Genomic DNA, 18,596 nt, shown 5'->3' on the forward strand with positions numbered 1-18,596 from the left:
GGGGGGAGAATAAAAGTCTAGAGATTTTGTATGCAACTGAATTTGAGTTGTTATTGGTATAAAATACTCTATTATAAGATGTTTTACATAAACCACATGACAACACAAAGCAAAAAACTATAGCAGATATACAAATAATAAAGAAAAATAAAATAAAAACTTAACATTAAAGAAAATCACAAAATCACAAAAATAACTAAAGAGAGTAAGAAAGAACAAAGGAGCTACAAAAAATCAGAAATCAATTAACAAAATTGGCAGTAGTAGATCCCTACCTATTAATAGTTACTTTGATAATTTGTAAATGGACTATAGATTCCCCAATCAAAACACATAGAGTGACTAAATAGATGACAAAAAACAAAATCCAACTATATGCTGCCTACAACATTCTCTCAGTTAGCCCTAAGGGCGCACATAGGTGTAAAGAAATTAAAGAAGATTCCCATGCAAATGGAAAAAACAAGCACCACATATACTCAACAAAAAATTGGTATTAACTGATCAACATTTATGTGCACATATAGTAGTAACATTCATCGGGTGTTGGGCAGGTAGGAGGGGGCAGAGGGGATGGGTATATTCACATCTAATGGGTGCAGTGTGCACCATCAGGGGGATTGAACATGCTTGAAGCTCTGACTCAGGTGAGGCAATGGCAATATATGTAAACTAAACATTTGTATCCCCATAATATACTGAAATAAAAACAAAACAAACAAAAAAGAAAACAATCCCATTTATAATAGCTACAGTAAAAATAAGATACTTAGAAATAAATTTAACCAAGGAAGTGAAAGAACTCTACAAGAAAAGCCATAAAACACTGATGAAAGAAATAAAGGGGACAAAAACAAATGGAAATATAGCTGATGTTCATGGATTGTTAACAATTTAATATTGTTAACATTTACGTACCACTGAAACCCAATCTCCAGATTCAATGCCATATTTGTAAGACATGAAACCATAAAAATCCTAGAAGAAAACCTATGAAAAAATCTTTTGGGCATTGGCCTATGCAAACAATTTATGACTAAGAGCACAAAAACAAATGAACAAAAACAAAAATAGACAAATAGGACTTAGTTAAACTAAAAAGCTTCTGCATAGCAAAAGAAATAGTCAACAGAGTAAAAGATAACCTATAGAATGGTACAAAATATCTACAAACTATGTATTCAACAAAAGACTTATATTCAGAATCTAAATAAAAGGAACTCAAACAACTCAGCAAGAAAAAAACAAACAACCTAATTAAAAACTGGGCAAATAATTTGAACAGGCATTTTTCAAAAGAAGATATTTTGAATGGACAAGAAATATATGAAAAAATGCTCAACATCAGTAATTATCAGGGAAATGAACATTAAAACCACAATGAGATAACACCTTAGCCTTGTCAGAATGGCCATTATTTAAAAGTCAATAAAGAAGAGATGTTGGCCAGGATGCAGATGCAGGAAAAGGAAACACTTATATAATGTTAGTGGGAATGTAAATTAGTACAACCTCTATGGATATCAATATGGAGATTTCTCAAAGAACTAAAAGTGGTTGTCCCATTTGATCCTGAAATCCCACTACTGGGTATCCTCCCAAAGGAAAAGAAATAATTATATCAAAAAGATACTTGTACTCATATGTTTATTGCAGCACAATTCACAACCACAAGGATATGGAATCAACCTAAGTACCTATCAACTGATGAATGGATAAAGAAAATGGATATATATATACACACACATACACACACACACACACATATACACCATGGAATACCAGACAGCCATAATAAAGAATGAAATAATATCTTTTGCATCAACTTGGATGGAACTGGATCCCATTATCCTAAGTGAAGTATCTCAGGAACAAAAATACTGCATGTTCTCACTTATAAGTAGGTGCTAAACTATGGCTATGCAAGGACACACAATGTTATGATGGGCATTGGAGACTCAAAGAGGGGGATCAAGGAAGGGAGTGAGGGATGAGAAATTACCTATGGGCTACAATGTACACTATTTTTGTGATGGGTACACTACAAGCCCAGACATCACCACTATACAATATATATGTATAATGGAATTCAACTTGTACCTGCTAAATTTATTAAAATTATTTTTTAAAAAAAGAAAGGATAAAGATAAAAATGGGCTATACTCAGAGTAAAACCTATAGCTTTAAAATGCACATACTACTAAAGAGAAAGACTGAAAATTACTTACCTGAGCACTTACTTCAAGAAGTTAGGAAAAGAAGGGTGAACTAAGCTCCCAATAAAGTCATATAAAATATAACAAAGATAAGATTAGAAATTAATGAAATAGAAAAGGATACAAAATAGAGAGGTTTTAACTTCATCAAAGTTAAAACCAGTTCTTTGAAATGACTAATAAGATTGATAAATTCCAGGTAAAACAAATTAAAAAAAAGAAGTCATAGATAACTAACATCAGTTCTGTAATACAGGAAATCACTACAAAATCTATTAAACAGATAAGAAGATATTATGAAAAATATTATAACAATAAAGTTTATAACTTATATGAAATATATAAATTCCTAGAAAAATAAACTTACCAAAATTAGCAGAAGAAAAATGAATCTGAACACCCTTATGCTTATTAATAAAATTTAATCTATAATTTAAAAACTTACCCTTAAATGCTCCCAACCCAAAAAAATAGTTTTGCCAATGAATTCTACTAAGTAGAAATAACATCAACCACATTTAAAATCTCCTGAGACCAACAATAAAGAAACACTTCCCAACTTGTCTTGAGGCAAACATACTCTTAATACTCATACCTGACAAAGATATTATAAGACAAGAGAATTTTAGCTAAAGCTCTTTTATGAACACAAACGTTAATAATCCTAATGTATGATACATATACAAAATAATGTATGTATATATGTGCGTGTGCATGTGTGTGTGTTTGTGCCAAAAAGACACATCAAAAATGTTCATAGTAGAATTATTAGTAAGAGGCCCAAACAGAAAAAAAGAAAAACCTCATGAGAATTTAGAATTAAAATATATGAAGTACTTTGAACACTGCCTGGCACATAGTAGGTACAGTATCATGGCCAACCATGATAATGCCTGGTGCCTGCATTTTCTAAAGCCTGCTACATCTTGCCGCTGACATATTTCAAGCAGAAAAACAAAGGGTCAAAACAGAATGCTATTTGAAAGGAAGAAGATCACAGGCTTGAAGTCTTACCAATTCTTGCCCCACTAACTACTGTCTCATTTTAGTGTGAGAACTCATGAGTGAAGGTATGGATTCAAAGAACAAGAGCCATTATTCATACCTCTAAAATCATTGCCAGAGGCTGGCAATCATTAGCAATAGAAATAAAGCAGGATGGGTATGAATGCTTACGATAAACACCAAAATAAAAAAGATTTTCTTTGGTAAAGAAAATGTAATTTAGATAACACAGTATTTCATTAGCCAATCACTGATCACAGAAGAAAAATACATGACCCCAACATAAGCTGTCACTTAACTAAGTATTAGTGAAGAAAATCCAATACAATTTTCCGTATTTCTAATTTTTCAAATATGTTAATCATAGCACAGTAAGAATGTCCCAGTACAAAATGACCTAGACAATAAAGAACTGAAAATAAAGTAATTCTTATTCATATGTTGTGAACATTCTTAATAAAATATATATAATGAGAGACAAATGTAATTGCAATTAAGCAGGAAGGCAGTGATATAATCATATTCCCCATGAGACAAGCAGGCAGAATATGTAGAATAAAAGAGGATCACTAAGTATTAACACTTCAGGGAAGGGCTGGCATTTCATTTTACAACAGATTTCTTAGACACAGAAGACCAGAACATTCATAAGATTACTCTATAATTCTATGTAAAGCCAGAGTTGTTGCAGATGCTACCAGCCTGCTTACCATTTCTTCAACATAAGGGTACAGCATGTCTCCAAAGTATTCTGTAGCTTCAATTGGAAGCTGTGCCGGCAAATTGTCAATGGAACACATCAGAATCCCAGAGCCTTCAACACTAGGAGAAGCAATATGCTTTATTCAGATATACAAAAAGGTATCTGTAAGCGCTAAATTTCCAGATGTCTACCCCATTATATTTGCTTCATTATCATTTGCAATTTCATGCAAAAGTGCATAACAAAATAAACAAGACTTTTCAAACAAACCATTTTCCTTCTTCGGTGGCCCACCTTTCATTTAAATACCATCTACGCATATTTAAGTGTTTAAATTGGCATGTGCTTTTTCCACTAAGTTTTCAAAATATATTTGAGAATATCTCTCCAAATTTGCAAACCTTTAGTAAACTCACCTGTCATGAATAATATGCTGGTCTGCATCGTACATGCAAAAGGGACGCTCTATTGTTGTACATTCGGTCATAAACTCTATAGATCCTCCTGTGTCAGCTGAAATGTCACATATTGCCACAAGCCTGAAAATAACATCAATGCTTGGATTAAGAGAGGATGGAATTCTGAAGTCTCCAACAAGACTGAAAATGAATAAAAATGAAAGGAACTTGGAACAATTTTCAATGTTGGTGCCAAGCATTTTCCAGGCTTTTAGGCTCTCTTTCCTAAGCTCATTCCTCAGGACACTGTGCTGTTCAGGGAAACAGAATCTTCCCAACATGAGTTTTAGTCTCCACAAGAAAAACAGAAAGAAAGGAAAGAGAAAAGAAAGGGGAAAAAAGGTGGAAAATTTCTTCCCTGGAGAAATCATTGACAATAGACTAACTAAAGTTAACCTAGTTAGCCATCTCTAAATAATCCACAAAGGTTCAATTACTCTACCTCCACCTTGCTTAAGACATAATATTAGATGTGATGACACCGAAATCTCCAGAATTATGAACAAAAGTCTCAGTTCAGCACTCAAAATTCTTCCACAATTTTCCTACTTAATCTCCAACTAGCACCTGCCTACATGAACCTATAGTAGAGCTAGACAGTCCCACTCAGTGTCCTAAATTGTGCTTTGGTGGTTCCATATTTCTCAAGCACAATCCTCTCATTTGAGATTCTTGTTCTCCACACTCCCCCCTTCTCAGTCTTTGCTGAACTCAGTGCTTCTGCTTTCTGAATTCTTTCAGTGATGTTGCTGCTAGCATTCCCTTAGCATTTGCCTGACACCAGCCAGCTACATGTCTGAGGGATGCAAACATATCTTTTACCCGAGTGCCAGGCATGCCAGATGTTCCACAAATATTTATTGATTAATTAATTACTTTAACATTTGATAATAATTTGAGTGTCTATTACATATCAGGCATAAACTGGGTGCCTGTGGCCAAAATGGGGCCCCTTTCCTTAATGAGATTAAGTCCCGGCGGGAGGGAGAAAAATAATAGATAAAGGAAAATAAATGATCACAAATTTAGAAACAAAATGAGGGTAACAGACCAGAGAGAGATGGGGGAGGGAAAACACAAGGAGACCTCCCTGAGGAGGCTGCTTTGGAGCTGTATATGGAGTGGACGGAAGTAAAATGAAGAGAATTTCAAAAAAGAAGGAAGGTTAACCATGTCAAATGCTTCCAAGAGGTGCAGGGAGATAAAGCAGACTAGTCATTAGCAATCAAGTCCTGTGATGTGTGGGAAACTATATGCTTTCATACCCTAATAATGAGTGCTGCTCTAAACTCTGCCATCGCCATTGTTGCTGAAGTAAAGTCCTTACTTGTGTGGTAATGCAGGGCAGCCTTCCACACCAGGAACTGAGAAATTTCCTGGAGCCAGGAGACTCTGAGCATCTTGGCGGGTTAGCAGGCGAGGAGTGTTTTGTTCCCAGTAAATTCCATTGATTAAACAAGTTGTGTAGGGTGCAATCTGGAAAGCAAGTTCCAAGTTCAATCAAATAGGAAATCACTTATTTTCAATACAATGTGCTGAAAGAGAGCTATCAATAAGGTCCATGAGAAATAAGTAAATGTTACTTCGAATTGACTTTTTTATTTGCCAGGTCAGTGGCCATCTTTGGAAGCAAAGATGCTCACCAAGATTGTCCACCGTGAAGCAAAATACCCACCCAGATTTCAGTGTGGAATTACCCCATCATAGAAAAACATATGGGTCGGGCGCGGTGGCTCATGCCTGTAATCCTAGCACTCTGGGAGGCCAAGGGGGGCGAATTGCTCAAGGTCAGGAGTTTGAAACCAGCCTGAGCAAGAGCAAGACCCCGTCTCTACTATAAATAAAAAAAAAATATTTGATTAGCCAGGCATGGTGGCGAATGCCTATAGTACCAGCTATTTGGGAGGCTGAGGCAGTAGGATCACTTGAGCCCAGGAGTTTGAGGTTGCTGTGAGCTAGGCTGATGGCATGGCACCCACGCTAGCCTGGGCAACAAAGTGAGACTCTGTCTCAAAAAAAAAAAAAAGAAAAGAAAAACATATGACCATAAACATAATAATATTTTCATTCTGTAATGTATTGCATAGCAAAGAAAAAGGACAGGACAGAAAGCCAAGTGCCCTAGAATGCTATTTCTAGTTCAATCACCAGTAGGGTGTGATCTAAATCATGCTACCTCAACTTCTCTAGGCTCTAGTTTCCTTACCTGCCAGATGGGGATGATACATACCCCATTCCTCAAAGGAATGCTGTGAAGATTAAACCAGATAACATCTGTAAGCTCCATGGAGAAATGTGCTACATACATGCATACATGGTAACTAGGTCAGTATAAGTTTTAGGATGCATCCAATCACCAATACTTCTGTGATTGGGGAAAAGAGAAGGGATGAAAATTTACTAGATTCAAAATGTTTCAGTTTGAAACTAGTTTCATGATTTTTGCTCTTCAAACATGTCAAGCTGAAGTTAAGAGTCCTTCTCTCTAACATGCTCTACGTGCTATGACAGCTAAACTTCATACCAGAATCTAAAAATACTGTGTTGTTCAAACATATTTAAAACTATTTAAAGTATTCCAAAAAAATTAAAAAAATAAAGTATTCCTTTTCATAAAAAATGCATGCATTTTTTGCTTTGTTTATCTTTTGGTTTCTTGGTTTATTTGGGGGAGGATTATTACATAGCCAGTTACTGTAGAACACACAAATATATTGCATTTCTGGTAAGATAAAGTCAGTGTGTCCCTGTCAGAAGGATCTGATTTGTAAGTAGCTTTTTCATACAGTGGGGGTGATCTGTGTTTGTATGGCCAAACTATTTCACCCTGGCCTCCTGTAATCAATGACATGTATTTAAAGATGGTTGGCTGAGGTTGGGATTGCAATTTGTGGCCATAGAAGGGATAACCCTAAGTTGAGACCAAACCTCATAGACATTGTGCTTTGCCAACAGTGCTAACTAGTCCAGGATAAATACAGAAAACAATAATCCACAGAAAACGGTTTAGAGCTATTGGGCACACGCAGACCTGAAGTAGAAACAGAGGCAGTGAAGCGAAGGGCATACCCACGGAAACCACCAAAACCACTAAGCACAGGCCACTCTAAACACCAATAAAAGATGACAACTCCTAAGGCCAACTCAGGATACCCAAAAATTCCCAACAGAGGAACTGAAAACCAGTGTACACATTCATAATTTCTCCCCTTGAAGACAGCCTAACTACAGTGTTGTTTCATAAACAACCAACTCAAAAGCTGAATATGATACTCACATCAGTATTAAAACGACTTATGTAGCGCTCAGGATATTTGTCATACTCCACAGGATCATATACACCATCTGTTTTCCTGACAAGATGATGATGGCGACTTAACACCGTCCCATACACTTTTCTGAGGTCTTGCAGAGGAGAAAGAAATTAGTAAAGTGGGTGACAAATGATAAAGATTTATGGTGATAAAATATTATAACAGAGACTATTAAAAACAGTAAAAGCTACAGTCATCCCCTGCCCCTTACCTCCAGTTTGGGAAACTTCTTTCAATTCATGGGGCTCCACGTATTCACATGGGAGCTCATTAAAGATTTCTTGGGCTCCCTGTTAATAACAGATGAGTAAAAATTAAAAAAAAAAATCAATACAATAAGAACTAACATGGTTTCCTACAAAGATTCTAGCTCGTTTCTCCCAAAATTACACAGCTCTACTTGCTCTCCCTGCAACCAGAATTGCAATACAGAAGTACAGATGTGCGTTTTACAGGAAACCTGTAAACCAGTGCTTATTCCAGTTTGAACGGTACACTTTAGAAGGGGCTTTAATTTTTTATTTTATTTAAGTTACTCTGAGTATCTACAAGAACATTTAGAAATGAGGGCACAATAAAATATTTCCATTTACTTTTCAAACCATTGCAGAAATTATTTCAAGCGGGGAAACTATATTACCTACAAAAGAAAAAAATCAGATATAATAGTAATAGTTATGTCCTAATTATGTCCTTTGAAACTAAAAACTATTTTACAATTACAAGTTTCTATGGGAAATTACAAATGCATTCTCAAAACCACTCAAGAAGGAAGAAAGTATTAATTCCAGTTTTGAATTAATCTTCTTAATGTCTTATTGGCAAAACTCCAAGTAGTCTTAAAAAATGTACATCCCAAGGTCACTTCCAAACTTTTGGACAACTCAGTGAAGGAGGTAAAATAGATCACCCTCTGAACATACCCTTATGCTATTAACAATGAATTATACCTTAAAAAGAGAAAAAAGGAAAGAAAGAATAAAGCATTCCAAGTCTCTGATAGCTTGGCATCAACTAAAAGCAAAGAAAATGTTCAGACCATCACTGCTCTTCACTAGGAGAAAAATACACTGGTAAGGAAAGTACCAAAAATAGAATCCTTGTTCATTTTATTTGAAATTCCCACATCATTTGAGTTAGTTTCAGAGTTTCAGACTGCTTTAGGGATGGAAGACAGGTGAAATTTACCTTAGATACATTACCAGTCCCTGTGAACACAAACGTTAAGGGCCCTATCGACTTTGGCATCAGACCCAGAGATATTTCGTAACCAGCATCACGGACAGCTTGCACAGCCTGACTGCTATTCCTGTAGTTATGAGCCATGCCAATATGCTGCAAACAAGCACACACAATGCACATTAGTCCACCAGCTGAGACATGTTTCTATTCTTAAACTGTGATATGTCTTTTCAAAAAAAAACAAACAAACGAAATAAACATCTCTCACCATAAAAGGTGTGTGATGTCCCAAAGCAAGGAGCCTTAAACCCATTCCATGTAAAATGTTGATCATCCCTATTGCAGAATCAGACCAATAGAAAGACCATTAGTTGGGAAGAGTTGAAGCTGTTCTCTCTGCCCATTCTCCAACCTGCTTGGCGCCCTGAGGAAGCACAGATCACAGCATCTCAGATTTGAAAGAAGCCTCGGCAGATCGTACTCATCCCCTGAACTTTCTGCCTTCAAATGCACTAGTCTAGCTGCATCCCACACCTATTTCTTCCATCTTCAATTCGGATAAAATAGAAAAAGAGTGTTCCTCTTCTTAACTAAGATCAGTCTTTCCACCTTGGCTCCAGATCCCATCCCTTTTTGCCAGACAAAAAATTCACTATTGAATTATTCCCTCCCTATTGGTTCATTCTTATCAACGTTTGAACATGCTCTAATCCATCCCATACCATAAACAAATGATCAAACAAAAACAAAGTTGCCAAGGACTGAAGAGCCCCCACCAATTATTTAGTGACCTAAATAGCTAAACTCTGTGGACAATTTTTAGATTAGGTTAGAAGTATCTGGCCACATTGACTCCCCTCATTGTTGAAACACTTTCTTCCCTCAGCATCCCTGACTTGAAATTTTTTATCCTACCTTTCATTAGGTTCCTCTTCCTATGCCCATTTCTTTTATATGATTCACCCTTGGGATTCTATCCTGGGCTCTATGCTTTTCAATATCTACATCTTTTCCTTAGGTAATTTCATCCAGTCCTAAATTTCAAGTACTGTCTGTATGTGGACGACCCCAAGTCTGTCCCTCCAACACAGATTTTTGCTTTTGATTTCAAGACCTATCTAGCCACCTTACATATGTCTCAATTTAGATTTTCAGACAGCTAACACTCAGCATGCCGGTAGCACAGACCTTAGCATCTATTCTCTCCTTCTTCTTCTTAGGGATAGAACTAAGAATCACAACCCCCACCCTCCATACACACACCCCTACCAAGTTTTCTTTCATCTTTTTTCTGAAGTTAACTTTTAAAGAAATAATCTATATATAATAAAATGCACCAATTTATAGTTTGTTGATGGTTAATATACACAGCTGTGTTACTATCACCATGCTCATATACAGAATATTTCCACCAACCCCTGGCTCCCAGATGACCTTTGTCTGTATAGATTAGGTTCCTCTAGAATTTCATATAAATGAAATTATAAACATATACAGTCATCCCTTGGCTGATGCAGAGGATAGCTTCCAGGCCCTCTGGGTATACCAAAATCCGCACATACTCAAGTCCTGCAGTTGGTGCTGCAGAACCTGCCTGTCTGTAGAGTTGGCCTTCCTCCATACACATGGATTCTCCATCCCACAAATATGTGGACCCACACAGTTCAAACCAGTTCAAACATTATGCTGGGTGAAAGCAGACACACAGCAAAAGAATACAGACTGTATTCTGTGTGTCTGCTTTCACCCCACATAATGTTTTTGAGATTCAAACATATTTTGTGGGTATCAGTAGTTGTTTCTTTTTATTGCTGAAAAGTTTTCCATATTCCATTTTCTATTTACAATTTATTTATTTCTCTGTGGGATATTTTGGTTGTTTCCAGGCGATCATGAATGGTGCTACTATAAAAAATTATCTGTACAAAATATTGCATTTCTCTTGATAAATGCCTATTAGTGGAATTAATTTTGTAGTTTGATACTCAAGTTTTTAATTTCTTCTTGAGGTGATTTTGATAATTTATATTTTGCAAGGATTTGTCTAGTTCACCAAGGTCATCAAATTTATTGGTCTAATCATATTTCCATATTTATTTATTTATTTATTTATTTATTTATTGAGACAGAGTCTTGCTCTGTCGCCGGGGATAGAATGCTGTGGCATCACCCTAGCTCACAGCAACCTCAAACTTTTGGGCTGAAGCGATCCTCCTGCCTCCTGAGTAGCTGGGACTACAGGCATGCTGCCGCCACACCCGGCTAGTAGAGATGGGGTCTCACTCTTGCTCAGGCTGGTCTCAAACTCCTGAGCTCAAGTGATCCTCCCGCCTTGGCCTCCAGAGTGCTAGGCTTATAGGTGTGAGCCACCTCACCTGGCCAACTTCTCATATTCTTTATAGTCTAATAATTATAGTCATTTTTTTCTCTGATTTCTTCTAACCCATGGGTTATTCAAAAATGAAATAATTTATCTTCCAAGTATTTGGAAATTGTCCAGTTATCTTTCTATTAAAATGTCTAGGTTAATTTCATTACAGTCAGAACACATAGTGTATGATTTCAAACCTTTTAAATTTATTGAAAATTGGTTTGTGACCAAGTACATGGGCTACCTGGGTACATGTTCCCCTTGACTTGAAAAGAATATTCACACTACAATTAGGCGGAGTGATCAAAAAATGCCAGTTATTTAGGGTGGTTGATAGTGTTTAAGTGTCCTATATTTCTACTAATTTTATGTCTACTCATTCTGATAATTATAGAAAGAGGAGTATTTAAATATCCAAATATATTAGGTGATTTATCTGCTTTATGTTTTTTTAAGTCTGTCAGTTTTTGATTCATGTATTTTGAAGCTCTGTTATTAGGTACATACACATTTAGGATTGCGGTGTATTCTTGGAGAATTGATCCCCTATCTTTTGGAAATATCCTGCCTTATCCAGGTAATAGTACTTGTTCTGAACTCTACTTACATCTTACATCGACTTACATCTACTTATCTTACTTTGATATAGCCACTCCAGCTTGCTTTTAGTGTTTGCATGGTATAACTTTATATATCATTTCTTAACATGTTTGTATCTTCATATTTAAAGTAAATCAAATACAGTGGGGTCCTACCTCTTTATCCTTTTAAAAATTGGAGTTTTTAGGCCATTAATATAACTATCGATATAGTTGAACATAAAGCTACTATGCTGCTATTTGTGTTCTTCCTGTCCCATTTGTTCTTTGTTCTTTTTTATCCTCCTTTTCTTGCATTTTTGCATGAATTGTATATTTTTTAGTATGATGTTTTGTCTCTAATATTGGCTTATTAGCCATAGTGCCTTGATTTGTTTTTAGTGATTGTTCTAGCTTACAATATGTATCTTTATCTTACCATAGTCTACATCAAATAATATTATACCACTTTAGGTATAGTAAAAGAACCTTCAAAAGTCTGTTTCCATTTTTCTTCTCCTGCCCTTTGTACTATTGGTGGTGTTAAGTTCTATGTATGTTATAAATACCACAATACATTGTTTCGTTTGAAACTATCAATCATCTATAAAAAAAAAACTTTAAATAAAATATTTGAAAAGATAATGTATTTTATATTTGTTTACATTTTACCACTTCTAGTGTCATTTATTCCTTTAATTAGATCCATGTTTCCATCTCCCTTCTGCCTAAAGAACTTTCTTCAATATTTACTCCATGGCAGTGAATTATATCTGCTTTCATTTGACCAAAAAGTTGTTATTTCATCTTTATTTGGGGGGAAGATGTCATTTGAAAGACACTATCTTTTGGAAAGATACTATCACTATGCATAGAACTCTAGGTTGCCTTTTTTTTCTTTCAGCACTTAAAAGATGTCATTCCATTTCTTTCTGGCTCATGAAATGTTTCTGATGAGAAGTTTACGATGTTTCTTATCTTTGTTACTCTAATATGTCTTTTTCTCATTGGCTGTTTTTAAATTTTTTTATCACTGCTTTTTAGCAAGATAATTATGATGTTCCTAGTGTTATTTTCTTTGTGGTTTTCTTTTGGGGGGGGGGTGTTGAGGTTTACCGAGCTTTACTCATCTGTGGATTTATAATTTTTAACAAAATATAGGAAAGTTATATCTATTTCTTTCAGTATTTTCTTTTCTTGCTCCCTTGTAGCAATAGAAACTAAATAAAATGAAGCAAAGAAAGAATAAAAGATTAAGCGGAAAAAAAACAACAGAATTTAAGTGACCAGTGGTGATCAAGTGATCTAATATATGTGTATTTGGGATCCCAGAAATAAAGGAGAGAGGAAGGAAGGAAAACAGGCTTTAAAAGGATCAACTTAATCCACAAGCCATTGCCTATCAAAACAAAGCCCAACCTTCCTGAAGGGAAAACAACAAAATCTAACAATCAACAATGCAAAATGAACAATGTCCGGAAGATAATATATCTAGATTTTCTTCTGTAGTGTCTATCAATATTGATAGATAGATATCTCCTTTATTCCTCTCCTTATTTGTTTAAAACCTGAACATACTGAGCATTTATAATAGCTATTTTAACCTCCTTATTTGTTAATTATATATATATATATATCTCAATTTAGACTTTAAGGTTAGTTTTTCAGTTTTTTTATAAGGGTGAATTTAGAGTAGTCTGTATTAAGAGCTTGAGGCTCTGACTCGAGGTGGGGGGACATGGGCAATATACATAACCTTAACACTTGTACCCCCATAATACACTAAAATAATTTTTAAAAAGAGCTCATTTAACCACACGATTCAGGGCTTCCCTGAATACCCTATTTGTTCAGTGAAGTCTCTCCATCCTGGCTGATGGGACAAAATCTGGAAACAGTTTGGCATAGAGTTCCCTGGTAATTGCTCTTTCCTTCAGATTGTTCCTTCTCCAGTCTCATGAATTTTCACCCTCCACTCAACAAGACGCTAAGCATATTTCTGGAACACTTTTTCTGCATAGCTCTCTCTTATTTGGTATATGCGTTGCCAATCCTAGCCACTTTAGCCTCCCCACTTCAGGGAGTTTGCCAGGGTTTGTGACACTTTTCCATATACACACCATCTAGAAATTTCTCCAGACAGCCAGGATGAACATAGAGCTCATCTCATTTATTTTCCATCTATCAGGGATCACAATCTGTACTACCTGTTGTCCAGTGTCTGAAAACATTGTTTTATATACCTCATCTGATTTTCTAGTTGCTCAATGGCAGTATAATAAGTCCTAGTTAATCCCATGTTAACTCTACTTCTATGGGATAGAAGTAGAGCATATGGTTTTAGCAGCACACATAGTTGTCCAGTTACAAATTACATTTCTCCATCAGTTTTGACCAGTGGGTATGGGTAGAAATAACATATTCAAATTCTGGGTTGCATCCTTAAAAATGAAGCTGCTTGCCTCAGATTCCTTTCTCCCCTTTCCACTGACTGGAAAATAGCAATAGCCAGAAAGGTGAACTTGAAAATGAAAGTCATGTGTTGACAAGAGCGGAGCTTTCCCCTCATCTCACCATCCCTAGACTCCTCACCTCTGGACTTCAATCTTATTTAAGCTTTGTTTTATAGGGTCTCTTCATTCCAGCAACTTACCTTGTAATCTACCAATATAGTGCCCTACACCGAACTCATTTACTATCTTCTCCTAAATTCTTCTTCCATCCTTGTAGGTACTAACAGAACTGAACCATTGTCCAAGTTAATAGCCTGGATGTCATCTTTGGAATGTCTCTGTCATCCTCTACCCCCACATCCAACCAATCACCAGATCCTGTGAATTCCACCTTCTAAACATTTCTAAAACTCACATATCCTTCTCTTCGTGTACACTCTAATAATACTGAGCTTGTTTATATTCCTCAAAACTACTCTTTCTCCTCTCTTTCCTATGAGCTTTGCCCACATTTACGCTCCCTCTTCCCTATATCCTTGAATAGTTCTTCAGATCTCATTTTTGAAGGCGTTTTTCAAAGGAAGCTTCTTCAATGGCCAAGTCCATTTAAATGCCCTTCTTATAGCAATTAGCACTGACTGTATTAAATATTTGTGTGTTTATTTGCCTGAATACTTCTTTAAGGAATAAGACCCACATTCTCTTCATAGATGTGGTGCTACTTCCGACTATGTTGACTTCTGAATAAATAAGCTTATTTCTGACGTATTAATTCTTACTAGATAAACAAAACCTCATCTGGGTGAGTCCTGAAAGGCCTTGGGAAGAGTAGTCTTCAGAGGTCTCCCTACTACTCCTTCCGCATTAAGAAATATAATTTTATTTTACTTTAACAGAGCTGATTTGTGTATTGGGTGAGGAAAGATATGAGGTAGGAGTTAGAATAAGTAATAAGGAATTGGTATTAAGTGAAAGAATTTTATGAGTTTCAAAATTTTGCTTAGATTTCTTTACTATTTCAGAAGCAGGTGGATAAGGGTATAATAGGAAAATATAATAAGATTAGGGTATAATAATAATATGGATTTTTCTGAAATTGTTCATTTCTAAAAGTATACAATATTTTAAATTTTTTCCAACATATTTGAGCAAGGATTTTTTGAGTGAACAGTGCAAGAGTGCTGTTTGTGAAAGTACCCTAGATTTCCAAATGATCTTATAAACAACTAAATAATATGATACTATCAACCATAGTTTTGGATATGAGTTTAATATCAAATAGGCAAAGGCAGAATGGTCAAGATGAAACAGCAGTGACATAAACACCAAAACACAGTGAGGACTCTTCCACTTTTATATTACAAGGCCAAATGAAGAATGCCAAAATCACAACTTCCCTTATTAGACATTCAAGTAGTCTAATCTGATACAGAACAATGATGGACTGTGGTGTAGTAGGCTCAAAGTACTCACTGGGACAAGAATCAAGCAGTTTATCTGCAAACTCCAGTTCTTGTCCTTTCCAGACTGCTCCTCTGTCAGTTCCTGCCCCTGGTCCTTTTTCCCCTTTCCCTCTTCCCCTGTCTTCTACTTCCCAATATCTCATTACCAAACTATCCTCTCCTTCTTTGCTGCCCAAAAGTAACTACCTAAAAAGTCAGAGCCTGTTCCTAGTTGTTACCCTTCTTCCTGCTCTCTTTTTTTAAAATTTTTATAACAGAATATATTTTAACAATTTATCTTCATCTCCATTCTGCTGATATTCCTCACCCTTCAGCATATTGCCATTTTTATTTTTGTCAATAGAAATAAACAAACCTAGCCCCTGATACAGAAGAGAAAACACACAGTTATTCTCCAGGCAAATGTAGAAAGTGGGTGACATAAAAGCTGTGTTGTACCTACCTGCCACACCGGCCCACTGTCCAAATGCCACCACCCGTACACCTCTATGATCCACCATTTTCTCATAATCAATAAGGCGAATTTCCTGAAGGAAAGATAAAAACAATTTCTCAACTAGACCCATTAAGTTTAATTTCAATGAGTAAAGCATATATATGAGCACATTTTTTTTCTCTTAAATATATCTTGCTTGCTAACATAAGTTACCATCAGATCCACTATGAAATACTTAGAAAATGCCAGGTTACAAACCAATCATAAGTTTGTAATTAGAGATGAAAGAATGGGAATGGTCCTAGCAGGTGCTAAACATCCCTTGATGGTAGGCAATTAAATAATAAATGTAGGATTTTCTTCAACTTTTTGCTCCCCATCCACCCACCCAGCCCCATCTACATCTACAGCCCCACTCATGCTCACATCCTTCCTTCTAGCTCAAAGAAAATAGATCCCTTCTGAGACTAATCCCTGTGAGCTAGATCCCAGCTTGTCTCATGTCCTCCAAGGCCACTCTTCTAGAACTACGACCTCTTTCCTGCATCATCCCTTTTTACATTGCTTCTTAGCCATTCTAAATACACCAGGGTCCCTTCTGCCTTAAAAATAATAACACTCCCTTTCAAGTTCAAACACAAGTGCCCCTATCTCTCTTTCTCTCTCTCTTCCTTGCCTTCCCTCCCTCCCTCTCTCCTCCTCTCCTCCTTCTCTCTCTATCCTTTTACAGGTAAGCTTCATTTTACAATTAGCAAGTGTTGCCTGCATTTCCCTTCTTCTTTCCTTAGAAACCTTTATTCTCTTGGGAAAGTTTTATTAGTCCATGCTTAAAACCTATTGATAGATTGTAATTATATAATATTTTAAGCAGTCATTTTATTTCCGCAAAGATCATGCAATTTTTACCATATTCATGAATTTAAGAATGTTTAACATTCATCCAACTTTGAGTAATTGGTTACAAATTGCTGCCCAAAAGCAGCCCTGTCGGGTTGGGTCTGTTTTTATTAATTTTCTTGTAATGAAAAAAAGTTCATAACAAAAAAACTGTTTCTAAAGTACTTTTAAATACTTTATTTGCTTAAGGCAGAACATTCTTCTTATAATATTATTTCCATTAATTACTTCGGAATCTGTTCTTCAGAAACACTGCAAATTAACTCCACCACCTAGGTCTGGTGTGTTTGGAATTAATTGGAAAGTTTTTGTATACTCCTATATAAAACTTATTTTCCTCCACTGCTTTTAGTGTTGGTGAATTCTCCTGTCTTCTGTCCTAGTCTGAGATTCTAGTTTCTAATGCTTTAGCATCCTTACCCCAGGAGGTGGATCTTGGACTTCTTTATCTATAATCACTCTCTGCATTCATCCAGTCTTGTGGCTTTAGATGCCATCTAGTCTCTGACAACTATAAAGTGTATGTCAGGAGGAGCTGCCCGCCTAAGCTTCAGACCCATACAGTAGCCCATTTAGCTTATCCCCATCAACGATTAAGCTCAGCAGTCTCTAAACTCAACCCTTGGTTTTCCCATCTAAGCCCATGCCACCTGCAGTAACACCACATCAATTAATGGCAACTTCTGCAAGTAACTCAGGATAAAACCTAGAGTAATTCCTGACTCCTCTCCTTTTTCCATATTTCACCTTTACTTCATCAGCGAATCCACAGGCCACCACCATTTGTGACCTAGCCTAACAGTCTTCTTATCAGTTTTGCTCTCTTTTTCCCACCTCCACTGATTATCTGCATGTTAGATAAAATAGGCATTTTGGAATATGATCTATTCTAAACCTCCACTCAAAAAGACCCTCAGGCCTTTGCACCACTATTCTTTCTGCACAAAAGACTCTTCCCAGATGGAGATGGCTTAGACCTTCACCTTCTTCAAATTGTTGCTCAAACACCACCTCCCTGCCCACCCTATATAAAATAGCATCATCACCTCCCAGTACCCACCACTTCTTTTCTCCTCCAATATTATATTTATCTCCATCACTCATATTGCCAAGTGGCATATGAGATGTCATATTTACTTATCATCTGTCTCCTCCCACGAAAATGTAAGCTTGTGAAGACGGGGATAATTTGCTGTTTTTCTCTCTCATTTCAGTGAACAGTGTACAACACATTGTAAGCACTCAATAAATAACTGTTGAATGAATATCCTGTATTGTGAACAGCTTGTAGTTCTTCTTTTGCTTTTATATTTCAAAAAATACATTTTCTCATTATGAATGTTAATAAAATAAAAATCATCTCTAGTCCAGTTCTGGCACCACAGAGCTATGCAACCCAGTCAAGTCACTTAACCTCTCTGAGCCCCACCACAAATATAGCCTGGTAGATGATATACCTCTAAAGTTCCTTTAAGCCCTAAAATTCTATTTGGTAGGATCTGGCCAATTGGCCTATGTAT

The 18,596-nt window shown here is 36.2% G+C and overlaps 1 protein-coding gene across 2 annotated transcripts in view; it reads right to left on the reverse strand.

The window, feature by feature from the left end:
* Positions 1-18,596, reverse strand: part of AASS (aminoadipate-semialdehyde synthase) — a 61,217-nt gene that overhangs the window by 29,893 nt on the left and 12,728 nt on the right. For both annotated transcript variants that reach the window (XM_020289750.2, XM_076006576.1), the window contains exons 4-11: positions 16,186-16,270; positions 9,147-9,214; positions 8,885-9,031; positions 7,908-7,986; positions 7,660-7,787; positions 5,710-5,858; positions 4,341-4,463; positions 3,932-4,043 (exon numbers count right to left, since the gene is read on the reverse strand). In XM_020289750.2, coding sequence (XP_020145339.2) covers positions 3,932-4,043; positions 4,341-4,463; positions 5,710-5,858; positions 7,660-7,787; positions 7,908-7,986; positions 8,885-9,031; positions 9,147-9,214; positions 16,186-16,270 — 891 coding nt within the window. The remainder of the gene's footprint in view (positions 1-3,931; positions 4,044-4,340; positions 4,464-5,709; positions 5,859-7,659; positions 7,788-7,907; positions 7,987-8,884; positions 9,032-9,146; positions 9,215-16,185; positions 16,271-18,596) is intronic.

Source organism: Microcebus murinus, chromosome 9, assembly GCF_040939455.1.
Source record: "Microcebus murinus isolate Inina chromosome 9, M.murinus_Inina_mat1.0, whole genome shotgun sequence".
NCBI classification, from domain to species: Eukaryota; Metazoa; Chordata; class Mammalia; order Primates; family Cheirogaleidae; genus Microcebus; species Microcebus murinus.